General features: G+C 44.1%; 2 protein-coding genes and 1 pseudogene across 3 annotated transcripts; 1 reads left to right on the forward strand and 2 right to left on the reverse strand.

The window, feature by feature from the left end:
- Positions 1-468: 468 nt before the first annotated feature.
- On the reverse strand, positions 469-12,574 carry LOC136310511 (ATPase PAAT-like). The gene is made up of 6 exons (XM_066239219.1): positions 12,348-12,574; positions 11,516-11,719; positions 10,599-10,671; positions 6,941-7,144; positions 3,845-4,299; positions 469-1,116 (listed from the first exon to the last, which is right to left on the reverse strand). The coding sequence occupies exons 1-6, from the start codon at positions 12,509-12,511 to the stop codon at positions 882-884; spliced, it is 1,335 nt and encodes a 444-aa protein (XP_066095316.1). The 5' UTR covers positions 12,512-12,574; the 3' UTR covers positions 469-881.
- Positions 10,798-10,961, reverse strand: LOC136311284 (U2 spliceosomal RNA; annotated as a pseudogene).
- A 115-nt stretch (positions 12,575-12,689) lies between the features above and the next one.
- PSTK (phosphoseryl-tRNA kinase) lies at positions 12,690-26,457 on the forward strand. Of its 2 annotated transcripts, XM_066239221.1 has the most exons (8): positions 12,718-12,825; positions 14,776-14,876; positions 16,864-17,316; positions 20,776-21,067; positions 21,303-21,501; positions 24,334-24,409; positions 24,917-25,010; positions 26,047-26,457. In XM_066239221.1, exons 3-8 carry the CDS (start codon positions 17,119-17,121, stop codon positions 26,244-26,246), a joined length of 1,059 nt encoding a protein of 352 aa, XP_066095318.1. In that variant the 5' UTR covers positions 12,718-12,825; positions 14,776-14,876; positions 16,864-17,118; the 3' UTR covers positions 26,247-26,457. The 2 variants fall into 2 exon arrangements, with proteins under 2 accessions (XP_066095317.1, XP_066095318.1); XM_066239220.1 differs by lacking the exon at positions 14,776-14,876 and having other exon boundaries at positions 12,690-12,825.
- The last annotated feature ends 148 nt before the right edge of the window (positions 26,458-26,605 follow it).

The raw sequence follows: 26,605 nt of genomic DNA on the forward strand, positions 1-26,605 counted from the left end.
ATTCGGCGGACCTGCAGCGGTCAGCGGGGTGATCCACACTTGCAAGCCGCTCTCCCTTATTTGCTGTAATCTGACTTGACATTCTGACGATCGGAGGAGCGGGAGGAATTAGATGGGAACTTGGGGCGGGGCAGAGGGCTTGCAGCTCAGGCTGGTGTCATGTGTTTGAGATTCAGTCCAGCCCTCAACTTCCCAGATACCCCTGACAGTTGTCAAAATGGAGTAAGAAGACAATTCTAATCTAATGTGTGTATCTTTTCTTAAGAGCTCTAGAGAGCCACCTGTTTGCTTGGCTTTACAATATACTCCGCCCATGGTAGCCACGCCCATATCCTCTGAGTGCTGTACCACCCACCAGTGCTGTGAGGAATGTAACTGTGTGCCAGCTTCAATCCCCTGCCACCACGCTTCTGTGAAGGAAACGACGGTCTCTGACTTAGGTGGGCACAAACATCTTCATGGGCAATATTTCTTTCTTAGGACAATGTTTTATTATTCAAGTCAAGTTTCATGGTGTTTCATACTTCTAAGACTGTGAAATAAGGCCTTTTATAAATAAAAAATATACTTCTATCAACCACGTTGCATTAGAAATTCTTAAAAATTTTAAACACTTAACACAGAAGTACACATAAATTTCTCTAAGAGTGAACAATACTGCAAACAACAATTCAGGACCCATCACGGTCACCCTCAGCGTACAGTACTGGATTTATAATCACAAGCACAGTTAACACAAATGCCGAGGTCACTTCATGTAAGTACGATGATGAGCCTCCAATGACATTAAATACCTGCTTTGAACTGGGGGTTTTGGCTTTGTAATAAATTTGTAATAAATATGTAATAAATATCTGCAGCACCCTGTACGTGCTGAGCACTTATCTTTCTCCATTCGAAAGTGCTTCCCCGGAGTCACAGTGTCTCAGAGGCGTCCCGGGGGGCGGGGGGCTGGGGTTCCGCAGCAGGTCCGTCAGCAAAGCGATCTTATCATCGATGTGCGCCTGCAGTTTCTGTACTCGCTGGTCGATGTAGTCCGTAAGTTTCTTTTCCATCAGCTCCATATTTTTAGAAAGAATCTTTTCCAAGTAGGAGCAAACAGGTTGCTCTCCCATTCTACAAATAAATTTTAAAATAATATAAATATCCCTAACATTATAACAAAAATAACCAAGCTATACAAGAAGCCAATATGCACTGCTGAAATTTGTCTCCAGCACTGTGCTCTCTTTATATTTCCAAATTCTAAAATACATGTACAATAGGAAACCACAAACCCGAATGCCCAAAGCATTATTTTTTGGTCTTTTTATTTTCTCAGGTGTGCTGTTCCGTAATAAATCATCTGCACAGTCTTGTGTCCACTCTCATCTACCGTATTTTTTGCTCTGTAAGACATACTTTTCCCCCCAAAAGTGGAGGGGAAAATGGCTATGCACCTTACAGAGCAAAAAATATGGTATTTTTAAAATATTTTAACACACCATTTGGTTCAGAATATTTTTTTTTATTTTCCTCCTTAAAACCCTAAGTGTGTCTTATGGTCAGGTGCATCTTACGGAGTGAAAAATACGGTAATTTGAAAACATTTAAAAAATCAATGGAACTGGACTGGGAAAGTAAAAAATAGTAAGACCTGCCCATTTCCAAAGTTCAAAACGAATGATTCCTGGATCAGAAAAAAGGATAGACCACAAAACTCGGGTCTCCAGGAGTTTTTCAGGGGTCCCTTGATGAAAGTATTTTTTATAATAATCCTGTTATTTGAACTTACCATCCTCATATTCTTATTAATGTACAGTGACATTTTGCAGAGGTTATATATACAATGTGTAATGTCACTTGCTCTGATGACTAATATAGGATGTGTAGTTGCCTTTTCTTGTTCCTAGAATTTGCAAAGGTAATGGGTTTAGGCTATCAATGTTTTTCAGAGACTAACTCAGGTCTCTGTACTTCTGCTGTGGTTCTACCCACTATTGATTATACACGCTACAATGTGGCAGATGAGAATGCAACCAGAAGCAAATATAGATTTGCATATATTTGTGCAAATTCCCACTAAACTTTTTAAAACATATTTTCCATCAAATGCATGTTACTGAATAATGGGCTTATTCCTGTCCTCTTTGTTGCAGCGGTCTGGAGGCAGAAGCACGGTATCTCAGGGTGCGCCTGTGCAACAAGGGGACTCATTGTGTAACCTCTCCAGTCTCGGTGTTCATTCAACAGAATGCCCTTGAAACCCATCCAAGCTGTTTGTCTGTTGGTAGTAATTTCTTTTTCATTGCTGATTAGCATCTATCATATTGACCTATCACCGTTTGTGTAACCAACTATTTTAAGACATTTCGGATGTTGCCAGTTTGGGGCTGTGACATACAAATCAAGCTCCTGTGAACAACCGTAGACAGGTGTTCATGTGGACGTAAGCTTTTCAGTTCTGAGATAAACGCCCAGCAGTATGTGCTGGGTCTCATGGGCACTGTGGTAGTTTTCAAGACACTGCCAAGTTCTTTTTAGCCTGGCCGTCCCCAGCAGCCGTGCGGGAGGTCTAGTCTCCAGGACAGCAGACAGCAGGAGCGTCTGGTCGTGTTACCAGGCGTCAAGCCTTGTTGTAGCCGCTTGAGTAACTGGTGTTGTCTTGCTGAAGTTTCCCTTTGCGTTTCCCTAATAGCCAGGAAGGAAACCAGGAACATTTTTCATGTGTTTATTTGCTATTTGCATATGCTCTCTGGTAAAACGTCTCTGTATCTTTTGCCTGTGTTCTAATTGGATATTTTTTAAAGCTGATTTTTGAGAGTTGTTTACTTACCATATTTCCCCATGTGTAAGACACACTTTTATTCCCCCTAAAAAATTTGGGGTCTAAAAACTGGGTGCGTCTTATACAGTGGTTATAGATTTTTCTACTTGCATTTACTTTTTCGCGCTTGTTTTTGTGCTCATTGTTGAAGACAGTGATTCGTCATCAGATACAGATGAGGACAAGCTAATGGATAGGAGTTTTGACAGTGATGAGGAGTGGTATGAATTATATGATGAATAAAACTTGAGTTCAATAACTTTATGTAATACTCTTCAAATTTCAGGCCTCAAAATTAAGGTGCATCTTATACATGGGGAAATACATACACATTTTAAATATTTTATTTATTGGACTTGTTATTCGCAAATATTTTCTCCCACTTTGTAGTTTATATTTTAATCCTCTTGATAGGGTCTTCTATTGGGCTAAAGTTTTAAATTCTGATGGGTCTAATACCTCAGATTTTCAGTTATCCTGCTTTTGGTGTGTTGTTATCTAAGGAGGAACTTTCTAGTCTTAGGCTCCTGGGATTTTATCCTATATATTACCAGAAATGTTTTATAGCTTTATGTTTTACATTTAAGCCCAATATCCATTTTGCACTAATTTTTATATAAGATATGAGGTTTAGGTCACGGCTCACTTTGTGCCCTTAGGATATCCAGTTGCTCCGGCCCGTGGTTGGAAAGATCATCCCCTGCCCTACCAAATCGCTGTTAAACCTTTATCAAAAATACAAAGGTTGTCCTTGTGTGGGGCTGGTTCTGTGGGCTCTACGGTACAGACCTATATGCCTGTCCCTCCGCTAGTATCAGTGTGAATACTATAGCTATGTCCTGAAATCAAGTAATGAGTTCTCTCACTTTATTATCCTTTTTCATTACTGTTTCAGCAATTCTAGTTCCTTTATCTTTCCATTTCCAAATTTTAGAATAATATTATCTATGTTTACAAAATCTTGCTGAACTTTTGATAGAAACAGATCAATCTTGGGGATGTTGAGTCTTCAAATCCGTATTTGTCTTAAATACTCACGCAGCACCGACGACGCCTTCACTGGGCTTGGGGAGGGGTCCCAGCCACTCGGGGCTCGGTCCCACATGGAGACGGTTAATGTGACCGCACAGATTCTGCAGGAGAGGCAGCAGCTCCGAGTCCGGTCTACCTGAGCTGTCGCCAGCTCTCTTTGGGAAGGAGGAAGGCGCTGCCTTCTTCAGATCACTCTCAGGAAGGGAATGGTTTTGCGGCACAATTTGATACTCTTCGGGCTTTGTCACATTTCCTCCACCGGGTGGCTGTGCACTTTCATCGACGTAAGCTTTTAAGTCTTGAGTCAGGGCCCCAGAAGTCAGTCCTGTTCTAAAAGGAAAAGGTGTGGAGGATGACCTGGGGAAGGCTCCCGACGCAGACGACGACCACAGGTCAACCACTCGCTGGTATGCAGCATTTCCCAGAAGCGACTGCAGCTGCTCGCCGAGGGGCCTGCAGTGCTAAGGATGGTAGATAAGCAAACATTACTAGTAGTACAATAGTAATAATGACAGCTAACTTTTGGACTAAATTAGAATCAGGCAATGTACAGTCTGTCATTTGATCTTCAAAACATATACAGGACGTAAGCTACAGTTGCTGTCCAGTATCAAGTTAAAGGCAACTTGGCCAAAATTAAAGGCAACTTGGCCAAGGTCACACAATTAGTGAGTGGCAGAACCAGAACATGAACCAGGCCACCAAACTCCAGAGTCAGGGTCTTAATCACTTGACTGGAGTTTTTCTTTAAAATAGTAAAATAAATATTAGCATGTTTAGTAAAATTGCATTGGCATAACACTTTCACTGCAAAGGTCTTGATTAATGGTGATAAAATGTATCCTCTTACTTGGGTCACAATAATTGGTCATTTCTTAGAACTAAATGTCATTCACCAACTTTGAACATATAGTAAACTACTCAGTTTTACCTAGCCATATCTTCTGCAAGGATTTTTTCATGAAGGCTGCACAGAGAATTATGCTATTTAAAGTAAGATGTACTGTGAAAACATTTGTGACATCTTCAGTGACTAATACGAGCTACCTTCTGGCTGTATTTGCTTTAAGAATTTCCAGGATGAGACAGTTCTGTTTTTTGCCTCAACCAACTGCTTAAGCAGTATTCTTTTCTGGGAAGATTATGGCTTACCTTGAAGAGGTTACAGCATCTCCCTGTCAGGCGCTTTTCTCAGCAAGAGAAAAGCAAAACAATCTCTAAGTGTGGAATCTCTATCCTGAATTCTAAACACAAAACTTGACTATAGATTCTTATTAGGAGATACCATCCCAAACGTGGCTGTTCAGTGGCTGGAGAGATGTAGACTGGGGTATTATTCAAGATTACCTGAATCAACTCAGTTTATTCATTTATCCAGATATTCCAGATACTTTTTAAAATATTGTGGACTAAGCTAAACCAACATTCATTTATTCATAAATTTTACCTAGAGTCTACTCTGTCTGTGTCTCAGGCACTAGTCAAAAAAAAAGGAACAAAACAAATGATAGCCTGACCAGGCGGTGGCGCAGTAGATAAGAACGTTGGACTGGGATGCAGAGGGCCCAGGTTCGAGACCGAGGTCGCCAGATTGAGCGCAGGCTCATCTGGTTTGAGCAAAAAGCCCACCAGCTTGAACCCAGGGTTGCTGGCTCCAGCAGGGGGTTACTCAGTCTGCTGAAGGCCCGCAGTCAAGGCACATATGAGAAAGCAATCAATGAACAACTAAGGTGTTGCAACGCGCAATGAAAAACTAATGATTGATGCTTCTCATCTCTCTCCATTCCTGTCTGTCTGTCCCTGTCTGTCCCTCTCTCTGACTCACTCTCTGTCTCTGAAAAAAAAAAAAAAGTGATAATCCCTGAGAGGGGAGGGGAGGGGAGAGAAAGGAATTATATCATATGGATGGAAAGGTGATAAATACTTTACAGAAAAGTAAAGCAGAAAGGGGAAATAACAAGGACCAGAGAGGGGAGGAGAGGGGGGACACTTGTAATGTCAAGTCCCCATGCAAATTCTTTCACTGAACTGTACCTTGAAGAAATGTTAACCTATTAGCATTTGCCCTCCCCAGATGTAGCGACTCTGCAGGGGTCCTCCTTCCTTGCTCCAGTCTACCTTCCCCACTTTCCCTGCCCTCCGCTACAGTGCACCGCCCCCCCCAGCCTGTGTTTCTGACGCTCACAGCACCCTCCCAGGCACAGCTAAACCTCAGTGTCCCCAAGTGCAACTCCTTCCTTCCCAAGCAGCCTCCTCTCTCGGGATCCACATACACGGCTGGGGAAAGGGATCCGCACCCTCAAAACCGCCCCGCACGCTTGCTCTCCTTTCCCTCTACAACGCCGACATGGAGCTAGCCGTCCAGGCCACGTGGCCCCACTGCTGCAGCCCACACAGCCAGCCTCAGGCTCCGCTGCCACACGCCCACCCGCAGCCCCTCCTGCGCGCTCACAGGCCCGATCACGGACGCGGTCTCTCTGCACAGACTTCTCCTTCCTGCCGGCTCGCCGCCCACAGATGGCGTGCACAGGGTTTCTTTAAAACACGGGTGGGAAACCCCGGCCGACTCTCCAGACAGCGCGCAAAGCCTTCGGTGCCGCAGCCCCGTCTGCTTTACCCTCCGTCACCTCGCTCCAGAGAGAGGGGCTTCTGTTCATCTCCCAGCTATCTCCTGTATTTTCCGGCAGCGCGGATTTACTCTGTGCTATTTCCTGTCTGTGAAATGACATTCCTCCAAATTGACTACCTAACCCACGCCTACTCCTTTAAAGGCCTAGAGAAATGAGACGACAGACTCCTAAGGACAGGATACACAGACCTGACCTTTGGCTCTTCTGAAGTGCTGACAGCGCCTTGTTTACTGAGAAGGCGCTTAGTAAATACTTGCTAAATGAGTGACTAAATTCTTTAAAAACTGTGATGATGTGTAACAAGAATATTTTGTAGGAGGTTAGGTCTCCAAAATGCGATTTTTACCAAAGTAAATAGGCGACAGGCAAATCAATAACGAAAGGCCAAAGAGAAAATTTAAGTCACTACATGGTACAAAGAGCCACGATTCTGAAATTTTTTGGTATCTGGAAAAAATCCACTTTGACTTACCTGCTGCTGAACTCGAACCATACTCATCAGCTGCTGAGCTCCAGGTGACAACTTGGACCCCATGGATTCCATGATGGTTTGGACCCTCTCCAGGTCTACCCTTGATCCTAACGCAGGACAACCTGAAGAATGTGCTGACACTGGTCTCACCTGTACCACAACTTTACTGACGAGCACACACTGCTTTGCACCAAAGGAGAGCAACTGTTATCAAACAAAAGTTCAGGAAAATAAAAAAGAATATTAAAACAACCATCACTTAAGGTCACTTCTTGTTACCGAAGTCAGCGGTCGGTAAACTCATTAGTCAACAGAGCCAAATATCAACAGTACAAAGATTGAAATTTCTTTTGAGAGCCAAATGTTTTACACTTAAACTATTTAGGTAGGTACATTCCTTATTGATGTAGTACCCACATGTGGTATTTTGTGGAAGAGCCACACTCAAGGGGCCAAGGAGCCGCGGTTTGCCGATCAGGGACCTAGGTAACTGAGAAGCCGTCAAGAGTCTAAAAATTAACCTAAGTTTCACTAGAATAGTTATAGGCTAAAAAAATATTCAAAAGGCTTTTTAAATAAAAAAGTCCTTTTCAAACTAAAAGAACATTTTACATACTTAGAAAAGGAATTAAAGATAAACCATACCAATTTATACTGCAACTTGCTATAACAGGGGTTGGGAACCTTTTTAGCTGAGAGAGCCATGAACACCACATATTTTAAAATGTAATTCCATGAGAGCCATACAATGACCCATGTACGTTATGCATCATCCAATAAAAATTTGGTGTTGTCCCGGAGGACAGCTGTGATTGGCTCCAGCCACCCGCAACCATGAACATGAGCGGTAGGAAATGAATGGATTGTATTACATGAGAATGTTTTATATTTTTAACATTATTTTTTTTATTAAAGATTTGTCTGCGAGCCAGGTGTAGTCATCAAAAGAGCCACATCTGGCTCGTGAGCCATAGGTTCCCAACCCCTGTGTTATAATATTTAATATAAAACAAAGTTGTCCAGAACCCATGCAGTATTTGCTGAAATACTAAAAGTATTTTAGATTTTTGTTTAGTAGTTTAGAATTTAGGATTGTAAAGGAAATGTCAAGATGACTAATACTAATCGATAGTTTACGCGTAAAAAGGAGGAGTTCAGGGTGATTTTCTAACTTATCAAAGGACCCCCAGTCATTAAGGTAGAGCTCTGAAGCTCGTTCTTCCGGTTTCTATTCTGTAGTTTGTCCAGTGTTTTGTGCTGCCTTATTTTGACCATGCTTAGGTTTCATGTGTAGTACACGACAACAGAGTGGCTAAGTGGAAAAGGAACAAAGATTTAGACTCTGACAGACGTGAGTTCAGTGATGGCTCTGCCACTCTGTCCGTGTGTGTGACCCCGGGCAAATGCAAAGCCCGAGTTGGAGCAAAATGATTTCATATGGCTGTCAGGATGACTAGTGTTACAACCTCCAGTATCTACCACTGAGCACATGCTCAAAACTAGGCATCACTATTATTCTTATTGTAACTGTAACATACCAGTGCCTAGAAGTCCTTACACAAAGATTTCCCAAAGTGAAACGACTTTGCACACTCCCGTGTCCTTCCATAGAACACTTACCAAAAACGCTCACCGTCAGAGATGCAACCCCATATATCACACAAAGACACGAATACAGATCCATGATCTAAAACTCAGTGGCACCAAAAATGACTGTCATCAACAAGTAAACACCTCACTAAATTTACACACCCGCATTCCAACCTCCCTATCATTCCTTCTCTGCTTTTTAATTCCCAAGACTTTCTCACTATCAAATATATATATTTATTTTGCATATTTAATCTACTTATGTCTTGCCCCCTGTAATATTAACATGAGGGGGTTTTTTGTTGTTGTTTTTGTTTTTTGTTTTTTTGTATTTTTCTGATGCTAGAAACAGGGAGGCAGTCAGACAGACTCCCACATGCGCCCAACCGGGATCCACCCGGCATGCCCACCAAGGGGCGACGCTCCACCCATCCAGGGCGTCACTCTGTTGCAACCAGAGCCATTCTAGCGCCTGAGGCAGAGGCCATAGAGCCATCCCCAGCACCAGGGCCCAACTTTGCTCCAATGGAGCCTTGGCTGCAGGAGGGGAAGAGAGAGACAGAGAGGAAGGAGAAGGGGAGGGGTGGAGAAGCAGTTGGGCGCTTCTCCTGTGTGCCCTGGCCGGGAACCGAACCCAGGACTCCTGCATGCTAGGCCAACGCTCTACCACTGAGCCAACCAGCCAGGGCAACATGAGGGTTTTTTTCCAATTATTTTATCACTGCTAATTCCTAGTTGCCTAATAGAGTATCTGACATCAAAGGCACACGTATATTTTTTGAATGAATCACTTTATTTAAATAACTTTAGAAACTATATGTATATACAGTGTGTCCGTAAAGTCATGGTGCACTTTTGACCGGTCACAGGAAAGCAACAAAAGACGATAGAAATGTGAAATCTGCACCAAATAAAAGGAAAACTCTCCCAGTTTCATACCTATTCAGTGCAGTTCGATGCGGGCTCACGCACAGATTTTTTAGGGCTCCTTAGGTAGCTGTCCTGTATAGCCTCTACAGACTCGTCACTGACTGATGGCCTACCAGAACGGGGTTTCTCCACTAAACTGCTGGTTTCCTTCAACTGCTTATCCCACCGAGTAATGTTATTCCTATGTGGTGGCGCTTCGTTATAAATGCACCGATATTCACGTTGCACTTTGGTCACAGATTCGAATTTAGCGAGCCAAGAACACACTGAACTTTCCTCTGTACCGACCACATCTCGACTGGCATGGCCATGGGCTGCTCCGCTGTATACACGGTGTTACGTCATCATCTGCACATGCACACATGCTGCCATATCATCCTACAGAAACTGGGAGGGTTTTCCTTTTATTTGGTGCAGATTTCACATTTCTATCGTCTTTTGTTGCTTTCCTGTGACCGGTCAAAAGTACACCATGACTTTACGGACACACTGTATATATCTGGAATAACATCTTGGAATAATCAGTTCTATGATCTCCTATAATAATTAGCACAGAATTTCAGAGACAAAAATCATTCAAGAATTTATTTTCTTCAGTTCCCTAATACCCATCAGTTGGTTCCAAACCAGTGAAAAGCTTGCCTGAAGGTATTCTGCTAATCAGCACTAGAGCTCATTTAATAGCCAGGACTTATGATTCCAGCTCAGAATACCCTTGCCCTAGGCTGATGAAATAAATAATTAAAGTTCATCTTAACAGTATTTTCATGTTGAAGACAACAGTCCAAATCTCTTGAACTTTAAACTTCTTAATTGAGTTTTCTCTCAATATTTTGCAATTGAAACGGCTGTGGTTTTCTTGGCAACTAAGTCTTACATAAAAATAAAAAAAATTTTTTTAACTTAAGTTTTCCACGGCTTAAGAGAACAGCAGGACATGACGTGACACTGCCATAGCTAATAAATGATCAAATTCTTCTTAAAAGTTGAAAATTTTTTTTAGAAAATAATTTTCTTTTTCTGAACTAAAACCAGGAACTGAGTTGGACTAATAAGCATTACTAATCCAACATAAAATAAATATACATAGTACAAAAACAACTGTAGTTTTCAACTTGGTTAAAATTTAATGACTTACCTTTACTTTACAAGCATGTGTGGAGGATTCCAATTTTAGATATTTTTTGTACAAAGTAATCTTTTCATGTTCACTAAAATAAAAATAAAAAGTTGACATTTTCTTTTTAACTTTCACACATTATCACTTTTAATCACATTTCAAAATAAATTTCCAGGACAATATGTTTCCAGAAGATTTGGTCTCCCAGTGAGGCATGAAGGGCTGTGGCTTCCTACCAAATTGCACTGGTAGGAAGATGTATAAAGAATACATCTGCCACTTACTAGCTCTATTAAAGAATTAAACTTGATAACAAATGTATAATTGTGCATCACAGAGCATATTTTACACTTGATCTTAGCCAAAAGGCTGAGAAGCGATACACAGAGCATATTTTAAAGCTCAATAAACCTATCTACTATTTCCAATATGCACTGTATGTAAAATAGTTTGAGTTCTATGAAAGAAAGATTAGGACAGAATCTTTGTAAGAAGTCAGAAAAAAATCAGAAAGTATCGTAACGGGTTAAATATGTTGATATGGCACAGTGTTGGGCTCATGCACCATTTGTAAAGGGATTCCTACAATAAAACATGTTCAAAGTTCCAGTCTGACTGACAATTTTATCTTTGGAAAACAGGCCGTTGTGAGTTAAAGGAAACAGAAGAAAACTCTTTCATTGATTAGCTGTCCCCTGCCAACTTATCTCCCTTCTATTAGCTTTTAGTTTCCACACTTCTAAAATCAACTAGGATGATCTATCTAAATTGTCTTTAAGAACCCTAAAGGTCTAAACTTCTATGTCTGCTAGAATGTTTTTATCTTCTCTCCCCTAATATGATGCCAATGTCAGGGAATCAATAAATAAGGCAAAAGCTGATGAAAATAAAAACACTATGTCAGAAGAACACTTGCACACGCATAAGTCACACACCTGTTCTCCAGAACATTACAAACATTCTGGCCCCTACTGGTTCCACAGTACTCCTCTCCCATGTACATTTCCATATTTCTTGCTGAGCTTAAAATGCCAACGGAAACGATTTCTTCACCTCCGTTTGGGTCGCATCTCAGGTAGAGGAAGCAGGGGCTTTCATCCTGGCCGTTCAGCCTCCTTTTCAAAACCACCAGATCCCGGCTGAGAAGGAAATTGAGACCATTACACAGTAGAGTTCTCTGAACACTGGGACTACCCCACTTGTTAGGCCATAGGGGTTGACGTTTTGTCCGATTCGTGTACATTTTCCTTTGAAGTCCCAGAGCTTCGCAGTGCATCCAACCGATGCTCACTACACAATGCATTAAAAACAGTGTTTCAGACGTAGGGCTTCCGCCCTATTTCCCTCTTGACCTCTACACTCTTAACAGTAATGGTCTGTGCAGTTAAATAAATACATGAACTAGACAGCTCGTGTGAACAAAAGAGCAGGTCAGAGGTAGGAGGCAGAATGGAATAAAGGACAAAGAGTATCGTTTTCAAAATTAAGAGGACGGAGACTGTGACTGTTAGAATATGATTCACGCCCCTTGGTCGGCAGGAGGTTTGGGGACAGAGGCGGGTTCTGGTTTCGACCTGCCGACAGGAGGCGGGTGCGACGGAACGCCGAGTCCCCGGTCACCGCCCCCGCTCCCGCGCCCTCCCGTACGCACCGGTCGCCAGCTTGGCCCCCGGTCCCGGTCTCGGGCCCAGACCCCGTCCCCTCACAGCTCCCCCAGGAGCGTGGCTGTCACCGAGCAGCAACCCCGTCCCCGCCGGCCCAGCGCACCCCGGGGCAGGCGGCGCCAGCAGCTCTTCCCAGTCCAAGTCCCGGGCGCCGAGACCAGCTCCGGTGACACCGAGGCTCTGGTCCAGGGCCCCACATGCGGCATCCCAAGAAGAGGACAGCACGGGGCGGCGGGTCAACCGCCTGTCCCCAGTCTCCGCCTCCATTCGGCCACCTCCAGGCCAAGCCAGGCCAGTCCCGGAACCTCTCTTCTCGAGCTTGCGTTTCCGCCCGGAACAAGGGGAGAGGATGACGCAGAGCAACTTCCGGCTCCTCCGGTATCAAGCCCTGCAGCCGCCGCTTCTCGCTCCTGCGAATAGAGAACTACCGTAGAAACGCATGCGCATGCCGGCCAGATTCAGCAACGTTGTTCAAAACCTGCAGGGGGAGACCTAAGGGCGGAGCTTGCGCACTGACAGCACCTCGTCTTACCGCTGAGTCTATGCGCAGGGGCGGCGCAGTGCGGTCCGCGCAAAAGCAGGTGAGTTTTTCGACACTGTCCCCCGAAAAAAGACAAGAGGTGGACGGTGGTTACTGAGTGGCCGGGGAGCGTTGTCCAGTGAGGGGAGTCTGTCGTCCGGTAGTGGGTGTCGTGGCTCCACACGATCAGAAGTCCCCCTCCAGACCGTCCGGAGTGGACGGCGAGGTTTTCCCACCAACCGCAGTGGAGTGTGCGGCGGCTCCGGCCGGCCGTGGAGTAGGCGGTTTCTCTTAACTCCTCCTTCGCTGCCCACACACGGTCTCACCCCGGAGGTGGCTAGGTGGAGGCTGGCGACCTGGCTCACCAGGCGGGGGCTTGAACGGAGTCATGGGGCAGCGCTGGGACGGTGGCCCTTATATTATTGAAAACTGCAAAGACCTTTTTTCCTATATAGGTTTTATCTTGCGAATTAAAAATATTAACATCTTTGTTCTGCTTGGATCTACAGTAATGTACACTAGTAATTTGAGTCAGTAAAAAGAGTAAATTGAAAAGGTAACCAGCATGAATAACCTGGTATCTATGGAAAAATCCACTCCAGCTTCAGAATACCTGGCTTAAAATGAACTTTTATAATAGACCCTTTCACACTTGAATCCATGGTAATACAATAAATGTAGAAGAAAGGACAGTTAGGAAATCACCATTTGATAGCCATCATAGGTTTTATTGATCAGATGGGAAAGTGGTGCGAGTTTCGTGAGAAACAGGATATTCCCATAGCCTACACAAGATATTACAAAGGGAAAAACAGTACGTTGTATTACAGTGGAGAAACCTGGAAGACACCGTGTTAATCAATGGCTAACATTAACATCACCAGTAATGGGTCAAACCTGACATTCTGCATTTCATTTCAGAATACATTTGTTCTGTGGTACTTTTCCTAAGAAAATAATAACCTAAATCTAATGATGAAACATCTGGTACACTCAAAATGAGAGTCACTTTACAAAATAATTGGCCTGTACAAACAATAAAAAAAAGCTGGCAATGCCACAGGATATAAAATTAACATAAAAGTCAGTTACATTTCTTTACAAGAACAGAAAAGAAATAAAAAATAATTAGTGAGACTACAATTTACAATAACAGAATGCTAAGTAGGAATTAAAAATATAAAAGATCTAGCCTGACCAGGTGGTTGTGCAGTGTATAGAGTGTCGGACTGGGATGCAGAGGACCCAGGTTTGAAACCCCAAGGTCGCCAGCTTGAGCGCGGGCTCACCTGGTTTGAGCAAGAGCCCACCAGCTTGAACCCAAGGTCGCTGGCTCCAGCAAGGGGTTATTCAGTCTGCTGAAGGCCCGCAGTCAAGGCATATATGAGAAAGCAATCAATGAACAACTAAGGTGTTGCAATGCGCAATCAAAAACTAATGATTGATGCTTCTCATCTCTCTCCATTCCTGTCTATCCCTCTCTCTGACTCTGTCTCTGTAAAAAATATATATATATATATATATATATATATACATATATATATACATACATATATATATATATGAGATCTATATAGAACACATATAAGGAAAATTATAAAACTTTATTAGGAGATAATTAAGTGGACTTAAATTTTGTAAACAATGAGTTAAGCATCAATAAAATTCCAGGCCCTGGCTGGTTGGCTCAGCGGTAAAGCGTCGGCCTGGCATGCGGGGGACCCGGGTTCGATTTCCGGCCAGGGCACATAGAAGCGCCCATTTGCTTCTCCACCCCCACCCCCTCCTTCCTCTCTGTCTCTCTCTTCCCCACCCGCAGCCAAGGCTCCATTGGAGCAGGGATGGCCGGGGCGCTGGGGATGGCTCCTTGGCCTCTGCCCCCGGCGCTCGAGTGGCTCTGGCGGTAGAGCAACGCCCCGGAGGGGCAGAGCATCGCCCGTGGTGGGCGTGCCGGGTGGATCCTGGTTGGGCACATGCGGGAGTCTGTCTGACTGTCTCTCCCCGTTTCCAGCTTCAGAAAAAGAAAAAGAAAAAAAAAATTCCAATCAAAATCCCAAAGAATTTAATGAAGCTGGATTCTGAAAAAGACAAGGTTCATGAAAATAATAATTGGTAAGCTGGACTTCATTAAGATAAAAGCTTCTGTTCTGCAAAAGATACTATCAAGAGAATGGGAAAACAAACCACACACTGGGAGAAAATGTTTACAAAAAATGTATCTTATAAAGGACTGTTATAAAAATATACAAAGAACTCTTAAAACTCAGCAATAAGAAAATGAACAACTCAGTTTAAAATTGGATCAAAGATCTGAACAGACATTTCACCAAAAAGACGTACAGATGGCAAATAAACATGAAAAGATACTCAATGTCATGAATTGTTAGGGAATCTCAAAATAAGGAGATACAACTCCACAACCATTAGAATGGTTAAAATCTAAAACACTGAAACATTCTGGCAAGGATGTGAAGCAACAAAACTCATTCATTGCTTGTGGGAATGCAAAATGGTACAGCCACTTTGGAAGACAGTCTGGCAGTTTCTTAAAAACTAAACATACTCTAGCCATAAGATTCAGTAATCATGGCTCCTTGGTATTTGCCCAAATAAGTTGAAAACCTACATGCACACAAAAACCTGCACACAGAGGTTTACAGCAGCTTTATTCATAATTTCCAAAACTTGGAAACAACCGAGATGTCCTTCAGTAGGTGAATGAATAAACTGGTTTATGCAGACAGTGGAATATTATTCAGCACTAAAAAGATGTGCACTCTCAGCCATGAAAAGACATGAAGTAATCTTAACTACATATGACTAATCATGAAAGAAACAAATCCGAAAAGGCTGTATGATTCCAACTATATTTTAGCATTGAGTTACTGTTTGCATTTTCACCCTAGTATACATTGATTTTTTATTTTTTTTGCTTTTCAGTGTCTTGTTATTTATTGTGTTTACATAACATTTTTAAGAGAAACAGGAAGGGAGAGGGATGATAAGCATCAGCACATAGCTGCATCACTTTAGTTGTCCATTGATTGCTTCTCTTTTTTTATATTTTTATTCATTTTAGAAAGGAGAGAGAGAGAGAGAAGGGGGGAGGAGCAGGAAGCATCAACTCCCATATGTGCCTTGACCAGGCAAGCCCAGGGTTTCAAACCGGCAACCTCAGCATTTCTAGATTGATGCTTTATCCACTGCGCCACCACAGGTCAGGCCATTGATTGCTTCTCATATATGCCTTGACCAGGGAGGGGGCTCAACCCGTCAGCGACCCCTCACTCAAGCTGGTGAGCTCATGCTCAAGCCAGCAGCCTTGGGTTTCAAACCTGCATCCTCAGTGACCCATTCGGATGCTTTATCCACTGTACTATCAGGACGGTACACACTGATTTTTAACCTCACTTGCTCGCATTTTTTAACATCTTAAAATGAGGTGAAAGGTAGAATCTGATTTTTAATTTTTCTACTCTATATACCCACAGGATTTGTTCTATTATATCTCTTCCGCAGCTTAGCTTTATTATTATTATTTCAACACTAAAAGACCCCTTGTTGCCTGACCAGTGATGAGGCAGTGGACCAAGTGTTGCCCTGGAACGCTGAGGTCGGTGGTTTGAAATCCCGGGTTTGCTTGGTTAGGGCAACTACTGCGAGTTGATGCTTCCTGCTCCTCCCTTCTTTATCTCTCTTCTCTCTCTAAAATCAATAAAACATTTAAAATATATATTTTAAAAATACTCATTGTCCTCTGCATGAATGCAGCGAGAGTGAGGTCTAGGAATGTTCCTTGCCTTGCTGCTCACTCCTGGCATTAGGAAACAGTTACTTTGTCCTTCCACTCATCGATAACATCCAGGAGGGGCAGCGGAGCCCGGGGGTCGGACTGTCAGTTCCCCCCATCCCCCATCTTTAATTTCCAGTAATTAACCTTCCAAAGACCGCTGGGGTAAGAGGTTCAAAGTCTCTTCCGTGATTTTTTCTGGGTAAGGGGCCTCATCGTAACAAATTCGAGGCACAGATCCCAGTGGCAAGTTTTTGGCAGGGAGGATGATTCTAGCTGAAGATTAAAGTCAACTCTCTGATCCTTTAGAAAAATGCCCTGGAGTTACGGAACGCACCGCCGCGGTCTTCCCAACCTAAATGAGTCGCCTCACTGAGGGCTCGGCGCTTCAGGCGGCCGCCGGGGTCACCACGGAAACAGCCGACTCCACGCGTAACTTTGGGTTCAAAGACTCGCGGTTCCTCCGTCGCGGCAGCAGGCGGCTCAGGAGCGCGCGGGGAGACTGCGCACGCGCGCCCCAGTTCCGGAGACCGTTCCCAGCAGCTTCCGATCTCCCGCGGCAGCATGAAGAGCAGCAAGGACGTCCGAGGAGCGCGCGGCGAGAGGCCGCGGAAGCTAGGGCTCTGCGTCCTCTGCGGGCTGCCCGCTGCAGGAAAGTCGACCTTCGCGCGGGCCCTCAGCCACCAGCTGCGGCAGGAGCGGGGCTGGGCCGTCGGCGTCGTCGCGTATGATGACGTCATGCCTGACGCGTTTCTGGAGGAGGTGAGCGCACGGCCATTGGTCAGGACCGAGGGGGCGGGGCTCGGGCTGTGGCAGCAGAGGGCAAGTACAAGCTTTGCCCCGGGCCTGGTACCTGGTGTAGGAGAATGAGGCAGACGTGGGAGGAGACTGAGTTCGGGGCAAGTGGAGCACGTTTTACATAGAGTTATCTCCGTCATTGTGGAGGTTTATATGTACATGTGGAGCATGCAGGCACTGTGTATTTTATATAGGGGAGCCTTACAAGACAGTGTTAGGTTCTGAAGTCAGTGTGCAAGATGGAAGTCCCCGTAGTCAAATAGACTCTTGAAAATCCTTTGGGAAAGTTGTGCTCTCGAAACTTCCAACACAGCCAGTTTAACATCCAGCTACGTGCGAATCCAGGTTTTGCGGGGCTTGAAGTTTATAGTGTGGGGAACCTTTTTTAAAGAAAAAAGAAGACAGCCTGACCTGTGGTGGCGCAGTGGATAAAGCGTTGACCTGGAAATGCTGAGGTCGCCGGTTCGAAACCCTGGGCTTGCCTGGTCAAGGCACATGTGGGAGTTGATGCTTCCAGCTCCTCCCCCCTGTCTCTCTCTTCTCTCTCTGTCTCTCTCTCTCCTATCTAAAATGAATAAATAAATAAATTAATTAAAATATTTTTTAAAAAGGAAAAAGAAGAAAGCCTGACCAGGCGCTGGCGCAGTAGGTAGAGCGTCAGTCTAGGACGCTTAGGACCCAAGTACGAAGCCTGGAGATCGCTGGCTTGAGCTCCTAATCATCTGGCTTGAGCCCAGGCTCACTGGCTTGAGCACAGGCTCACCAGCTTGAGCACTCGCGGCTTGAGCATGGGTTCATAGACATGACCCCATGGTCACTGGCTTGAGCCCAACGTTGCTGACCTGAAGCCCAAGGTCGCTGGTTTGAGCAAGGAGTCATTTGACTCAGCTGGAGCCGCCATGTCAAGGCACATATGAGAAAGCAATCAATGAACAACTAAGAATCCGCAGCCATGAGTTGATGCTTCTCATCCCCCTTTCTGTCTCTTTAAAAAGAATGTACCAGATGATAAGTAACAGAATTGGGAGGGTCCTTCCCACCACCATAAAGAGGGTATACAAAAGAAGGAGCAGAAACTGAATCTTCATTCATCTCAGGGTAAACCTGCCTTTGCCAGCACAGGAAAATATGGCTGGCTCTTAGTCGACCATCAGATGAAGTAATGGGCTTGTATTGCCAAGGGACCAACTTGTCCAGTGGGGACCTCTCTTTTAGCCCTTATATCATACTCAGCACAGTGAGATGTATCCCCTTGGAGAAGTATGCCTCCCATCTCCTGCTCACTCTAGAGCAGATACTCTTTGATCCAAAGAATTTAGTTACTTTTGTTGTTTAGTGCCCTGGTGTAGATGAATTCACATAAATAAAATACAAATATAATGTGATTCCACTCTATATGTACATGCAAATAGACAGCACATTTAGTGTATGGAAAAATTTTGCACCACTCCCCATTCTAGGTTAATTATGCGGTAAACATGATATCAATTCCCTGGCAATGGATTTACTTAGATCAGGGGTCCCCAAACTGCAGGCTGCATGCAGCCCCCTGAGGCCGTTTATCCACCCCCGCTGCACCTCCGGAAGGGGCACCTCTTTCATTGGTGGTCAGTGAGAAGTCCTGGAGTACTGTATGTGGCCGGGCCGCAAAGCGCGACATCGCTCACGTACAGTACTACTTCCGGTGACCCAGGATGCTCGCATCACGGCTCTGGAAGCACGTCATATCACTTGTTACGGCTAGCAGTGACAAATATGGAACCAGACATTGACCATCTCAGCCAAAAGCAGGTCCATAGTTCCTGTTGAAATACTGGTCAGTTTGTTGATTTAAATTTACTTGTTCTTTATTTTAAATATTGTATTTGTTTCCATTTTGTTTTTTTTTTATTTAAAATAAGATATGTGCAGTATGCATAGGGATTTGTTCATAGTTTTTTTTATAGTCCAGCCCTCCAAAGATCTGAGGGACAGTGAACTGGACCCCTGTGTAAAAAGTTTGGGGACCCCTGACTTAGATGATAGTATTTTTGCCACTCTGGAGAAAGCTGAAAGTTGTTAAGGTTGTATTTGCTGGGGTTTCCTCACTTTTCTTATGTTTTTTTGACTCTCCTTCTATAGACAAATGCCAGGGGACTCATCTAGTCACGTGAGAAGAATATCACACCTTTTTTTAGTGGATTTTCTTTTTAGTCAGTTTAGCTGATGGATTTGTTGTATGTACTTGTAATCTCGGTGATGTGGTAAGGCGTGGACAGGCAGGAGAGGGACCATGATCTCCCATCCTTGTCTTTGGCCTCATAATTATGTCAGTGGTCTTCACAACCTTTGAGCAGTACAAGATTACATGTATTTCCAAGCTATTTGTCTTCCTCACAGTCTGCTTCCTCTGTCTTTCCCTATCCCATTCCAACCCTGTCGGAAGTCTTCCCTATTGACCCAGGGACTTCAGCTGATTGTCTTTCTGTCCAGAACTGTCCTCATTCCAAAGGCAAACCAGCATTGCTGTATCATACCAGACTAATTTATTTCAGCAGGATGTAGATTTTTGGCTTCTCCTTTCCCCTGAAGAATAACAGATTTTTGTTGTTGTTGTTGGTTGGTTGGTTGGTTGGTATTTTCTTGAAGTTAGAAGCAGGGAGGCAGTCAGACAGACTCCTACATGTGCCTGATCAGGATCCACCCGATGTGCCCACCAGGGGGCAATGCTCAGCCCCTCTGGGGCATTGCTCCACTGGAATCAGAGCCATTCTAGTGCCTGAGGCAGAGGCCATGGAGCTGTCCTCAGTGCCCTGGCCAACTTTGCTCCAGTGGAGGCTTGGCTGCAGGAGGGGAAGAGAGAGACAGAGAGGAAGGAGAGGAGGAAGGGTGGAGAAGCAGATGGACGCTTCTCCTGTGTGCCCTGGCCGGGAATCGAACCCAGGAATTCCACATGCTTGGCCGACACTCTACTGCTGAGCCAACTGGCCAGGGCTAGGTAACAGATTTTTATTCATTTATTCACTCATTCAGTCATTCACTTACTTAGTATTCATTTCTAGAGCACCTATTGGTGCCAGACCCTTGGCTAGAGGCTGGGTGTATAATGGACTAATGGGGACATGGAGCTGTGCAAACAAATGCCAGAACAGTGTGAAGCCTGCTAGAGTGGAGATCCATTATGTCCAGAAGAGGGTGTTTTGGTAGCCACGGGAGAGTCTGAGCTGTCTTCTGCAAGTTAGAGTCTGAGAAGAGTTCACAGAGGACTGATATCATTGAGGGGGAGTTTTATAGGAGGACAGGGAGGCATGATAAAATAAGTTGTGTTTTGGGAATGCAAAGTGATTCAGTACTACATGCTGAAATTTTCATCTGGGGCCTCATGGCAATGAGGTATGACCACCTTGACCTAATACAGATTGCAATTCTTTGGTTTTTTTATAGCCATTCCAGTGGAAATCACTTCGTCAGGAACTGTTGAAGTACTTAGAATACTTCTTGCTGGCTGTCATTAACGGCTGTCAGATGTCTGCCCCATCCAACAGGACTGAAGCCATGTGGGAACATTTCATAACCTGCTTGAAGGATCAAAATTTCATCTCTTCTGCAGCGCTTGAGGCCCAGTCTTGTTACATCTTAATGAAGACTGCTGTTTCTGGACCTTTATTTTTGATTTTAGATGACAACTTTTATTACCAAAGTATGAGATATGAAGTCTACCAACTGGCTCGGAAATGTAATTAAAACATTTTTTTCTTACACACATTTATCTGCATATTGAAACCATTACCGTCTTCAGCAAGGGTTTAATTGGGTTAGGAGGTTTATATGAACTTACTTCATTTCCAAAGCTAGATGCTCGGGATTGCAAATGCTTTTCCCTGCTGTGCTAGGATGATCCATCTCATATGTCTATTTCACGTTTTGGAAAACAGGACAGCAGTGATTTTGTGGTTTCACATTGTTTTCAGATTCAACAGGGTTTTGCCAGCTCTTTTTAGATTGTCCTCTTGAGACCTGTTTACAGAGGAATGGCGGGAGACCGAGAGCACTGCCGGCCGAGACCCTCCGCCTGATGGGAGGAAAGCTAGAAGAGCCCAACCCTGAGAAAAACGCCTGGGAGCGCAACAGCCTCACGGTCCGAAGTTCGGCCTGCTCTTCGGAGGCCAGGTACCCTACAGGAAGCCGTCCTTTCCCGGCGGTCTCCCTGAGGCAGGCACTGTGCACAATACCTGACTTATATGCACTTGGTTCACCCTCACACAGGCCTGGAGTGATACTGTTATATCCCCCATTGTGTTGAAGAGGAAACTGAACAAGAAAGTTTCGTTTGCCCGGAGTCACTGAGCTTGTGACAGCTGAGATTTAAACCCATGTTTAACGTGTGCCCTGGTTAGGATTCTGGTCTCCCAGAGGTCAGAGCAGGGATTCAGAGCAGGACACATCTTTGACACTTGCTAAAATAGCAGACTAAACTACATAGGTTGCCCGGCACTTTTCTTATATAGAAAAAAAGAGTGGAATGAATTTTGAATCCTAATTTTGCCTTAAACCTCCCTATAGTTATACTGCTTTTGTATAGATAAGGCTATGGCTGTGTGTCCAGTGCATTTCATTCATAATATTTGTCCTGAGAGTTCTAGAACAGCGCATTTCTAATAGAAATTTCACTGTTTCACTGATGAAATGTTCTAGATTCACACTGTCCAATATGGCGGCTGCTAGTCACATGTGACCACTGAGCACTCGAAATGTAGCCAGTGCAACTGATGGCCTGAATTTAAAGTTTTAATTACTTTAGACTCAAGTACTTCATGTGGCTAGTGGTTCTTGGGTCAGACAGTGCAGTTCTAAGGGGAGTATCGCCCACATTCTCAGCTCCCGCCTGACTGTTGTCCGTATGGGCTCAGCAATTAAACCTCCTTCAAAATATCCAGTTCCCAGTATACAGTTGCCATGTACATTTATAATACGTATATACTTGAATGCAATAAGAAAAAACTGGATTTAATTACTTATTCATAGGGTTTATGAAATAAGTTATTGCTGAGGTTTCTAATTTTAACTTCACATAATATCCTGAAAGGTTGAGCAGGCACATAACCGATTGCTTGCCATTCGTTTTGAAATACTTAAAATTTTCCCTTTGGAGGTGAGTGGTTGGTGGAGACGTTGAGATATCCCGTGAAAGCAGCATGAGGTCATTATCGGTGCTTTCAGAGCAGCGAGGGCCAGTGCTTGCTAGGAGGAGGAGTGTGGTTTTCCCGGGCCGGTGCAGCCCCGAGCATAATCTGCGGTTTAGTCTCGGGTCTTAAGCACCTGGTTGCCTGTTCTCTCAAGTCCGAAGTCGTCTCCGTGTTACAGGACAGGTTCTCTGAAGGCTGGTGGCCCTGTGTTAGACGGATGAGCTGACCACTGTTCCTGTCCGTCTTCTGTGAAATCTGACTGCTCCAGCAGCAACAGCAGCTGAGTCGACACAATGTACAGGGCGGGTTCTGAACACATGATATGAATGACCTCAGTTAATCCTCACAACAGGCCTTTGAGGGCACACATAGTTTTCTCTCCCTTTTATGGATGGGATAGCTGAGGCCCAGGCAAGTGCCGTAACACATCCAGGTAGTAAGGGGTAGAGCCAAAATTTGGACCAAGGGGCCTTAAGATTCAGATTTACTGTATTTCCCCATGTATAAGACACTTTAATTTTGGGGCCCAAATTTTGGGGGGAAAATGCATTACATAAAGTTATTGAACTCAAGTTTTATTCATCATAAAAGTCATCCAACTCCTCATTGCTGTCAAAACTCCCATCCATTAGCTTGTCCTCATCTGTGTCTGATGACAAATCACTGTCTTCGTATATTGCCTTGTCCTCAGTTCCACCTATGGCACTTGAAATGCTACAACCACTGTATAAAATGCACCCAGTTTTTATTTTCAGAAAAGGGTGCATTTTATACATGGGGAAATACGGTAATTCAGTGAATTCACTGCCTTACCCTTTGTTCTCTGAGTAAAATCCAAACTCCTGTCATAACTTACATGTTCTAACTGATTAACTCCCCAGCCTCATAATCTGCCTCTCCCTTTGCTACTTTTCAACCAAACCAGCCTTCTCTGTTGCATGAACTCATTTGTTCTTACCTCAGGGCCTTTGTACTTGCTGTTCTATCTACCATTCCACATATTTATTCTTGACTGGCTTCCCTGACCATCCTAACTAACCGTGAAGAATGTTAGATGACCCAGTCACTCTTGTTATCACTATGTATATTGTTTTAACTTACTACTTACCACTGTCTGAAATGATTATTTTTGCTTATCTGTCTCTCTCCATTACATTGTCCCTTGGAGAGGGTAGGGATCTTGCTTAGCAGTTTCCCGTACATATTGTACAGTCTTTTTCAGGTTCCACTTACTTACTCACTGGTTGATTCTTGTACATGCCCTGACTGGAGATCGAACTCACAACCTTGGCATGTTGGGACAATGCTCTAACCAACTGAGCTACCCAGCCAGGGCCCTGTACAATATTTTTCACATAATATGCTCAATAAATATTTGTTAAATGAATGAATGAGCTCTACTTCAACCTGCCACGGCCCTGGAACTTGGCTTTTCCACATCTGGTAAACGAGCAGAAGCCAGAAAGTGAAGATTGAATCGAGCATGTTTCTTTAGGGAGGAAAATAGAATCTGGCAGCCTAAAGTTCAGAATTTATTGAGGGAAAAGAGAATGTCTTTCTAAAAACTAATTGATATGTTGTAAGAAATTAGTATTTTTTTAACGAGGGTTTTTTTTGGCTTATGATTTGTTAAAGCTTCTACATGTGGATTTTGCATGTGGAAGGGAGCTTTTAAATCATTTCATTTCCCCCTTTTTGTATAGGCCCTTGGATAGGAATTTTATTCCTTTAGAATTCAGTTTGGTGTTCACAGACACAAATTCTTTAAAAACAATGTTGGCTATAATGACTTACTTTATCCCACCTTCCCTTACAGCCCGGAGTTGATCGATTTGTTGCTTACTGCTCTGGAAAACCCAGTAAAATATGTTGAGGAAAACATAGAACAAAAGGTAAGCCCTGCAGTTCAGTTAGTATAAATGAGAAGGAACAGCTCTTTGTAGGATGATCTTTTTGAGCCGAGTGTAAAACATGAGCTCCACGTGAAGGATGCTTCACACGCACACTCGGCCCCTGGGCCCCTGGGCCCCTGGACACAGCGGTGGCGTCCGCTGTGGCTGCTCCACAGACTGTTCCATTGCCAGAAGCAGTGGAGCCTTTGTGCCGGCACCTTGAGAGGGGCCAGGACGGGGCTGGGTACAGCACAGAAGGCGACACACACTGTAGAGGGTCTTGTTCTCTTTTGTTTTTTTCTGGAGAGCCCATTGTTGGGCATGTACCGGCACCCCACTGCCCAGAGGGAAGTAGTTTACAACTGGCTGTGTCTTAGGTAGACCCTCTCGTAGGCAAGAATGACCAAACAGAAGGCCACTCCAACTTTTTAGTTGTTTAAAATAGTGCATCTCCACTTCAACCGCCTTTTATACAGCTGTTCTGATAACAGCGTCTGCATTACATAGGAAACGGACAGAATCATTTGTTCAACTAACATTCTTCACCAAGCGGATCGGGCACTGCGAAGGGTCATCTCTCAGACCATGAGGGAAGCGAAAGGTATGTCGGGTAGTTAAGAGTCTGAAAACACGCTGTGTCAGTAGTCATCAGGGAGTGCAAGTCAGAGCCGCAGTGAGATAGGACTGCACGCCCACTAGGCACCCAGAAGCAAGAAGGGTGTGTCGCTGAGGCTGTGGTGAAACAGGAGCCCTCGTCACGGGTGGAAGTGGCGGCCGGTGCGGCTGCTTGGGCGTCAGCCTAGCGGGACGCTGTTGCCGTGGGCCCACCCGCTCCACCCCCAGGTCCATGATCAAGAGGGAAACATGCTCTTGCAGAAATGTGTCCACGGGTGTCCATAGCAATACGTGTAATTCCTAATGGCCAAGAGGGGGAAGCAGCCCAGCTGTCCATCAGCTGACCAATGATTAAACAGAATGTGGTGTATATAGAATCCAAGTCGTGTGAAGTGTCAGAACAGGGAAATCTAGAGACATCAAGTCAATTAGGGTTATTTAGGGATTGGGAGAGGTGGGGTGATGGCGTAGGAAGGTGGTAGCTCAAGGTGATGAAATTTTCTAATACTAAAATAAGAGTTGTAGTTTAAATGGATAAAGCGTATGGTATGTGAATTCTCTCAATATAGCCATTTAACAACAACAAAAAAGTCCCAGTCATCTGCCCACACGGCCAGTGGCTGCTGGATTGAACAGGCACACATAGAATGCTCCCAGCATTGCAGAAAGTATACTGGGCAACAGTGGTAGGAAATACACCAGTTTCAAAACCAAATTGTCATTCTTGATGCTTTTCTGCCTGTTAGTTTGAGAAGAATGTTAAGTCAGCTCTGTTGTCAACAACAAAAAATTCCCTTTGGGCTTGTCTTTTTTTGCTCAGGAATTTCATAGCAAGTTATTTAAGTGATTTGCTGTACCACATTAATGTGACCTTTTGTTTACACTTATACCAACTCAATTGTGATTATTTATAGAGGAATATGATTGGCTTGTCTGAAGTAATCAAGTTAATTTCCTAATGTCGTTAGACAGCCCAGCTTGATTTAATTTACACAAATAATTGGGGAGTATCTTGATTTTAGATGAACAAGTGCTTCCTTCCAACTTGAAGCTTCTAGCTGAAGAACTGAACAAGCTCAAAGCCGAGTTTTTGGAGGACCTGAGACAAGGAAACAAAAAATATTTGTGCTTTCAACAAACCATTGACATATCAGATGTTACTTCTTTTTTTCAGTATGAGAAAGATGGCATTGTGCAGAAGTATTTCTCAAAGCAGCATTAAAACTTCTCAGTTTCCAGTCAGATGTCTGATTTTTGGTTCAGATCTTGCAAACTGATTACAACTTTGTATCACGGGGATGTTTTCAAGCCAATGATGTGAATTGCCAAAGACTTGTTTTTTTAATAAAAATCAGTCATTCTAAAGATCCATGTCATAACAGAAATTACTTCAGTCCTTCACTTGCCAGATGTGATGTGGATACTCAAGCATCAGCGGCAGCCTGACTCATTTGTGTGCTAGCACGTAGGACCCTTGAGGCTGGGGGAGGGACAGGAGTCACGTTGTGTGGGTCTTACAGTGAAAAAAACTAGGAAGGAGACAAAACGTGGCTGCATGGGGCTGTTTTTAACTCACGTGAC

This window comes from Saccopteryx bilineata, chromosome 7 (assembly GCF_036850765.1).
Source record: "Saccopteryx bilineata isolate mSacBil1 chromosome 7, mSacBil1_pri_phased_curated, whole genome shotgun sequence".
In the NCBI taxonomy this organism is placed as follows: Eukaryota; Metazoa; Chordata; class Mammalia; order Chiroptera; family Emballonuridae; genus Saccopteryx; species Saccopteryx bilineata.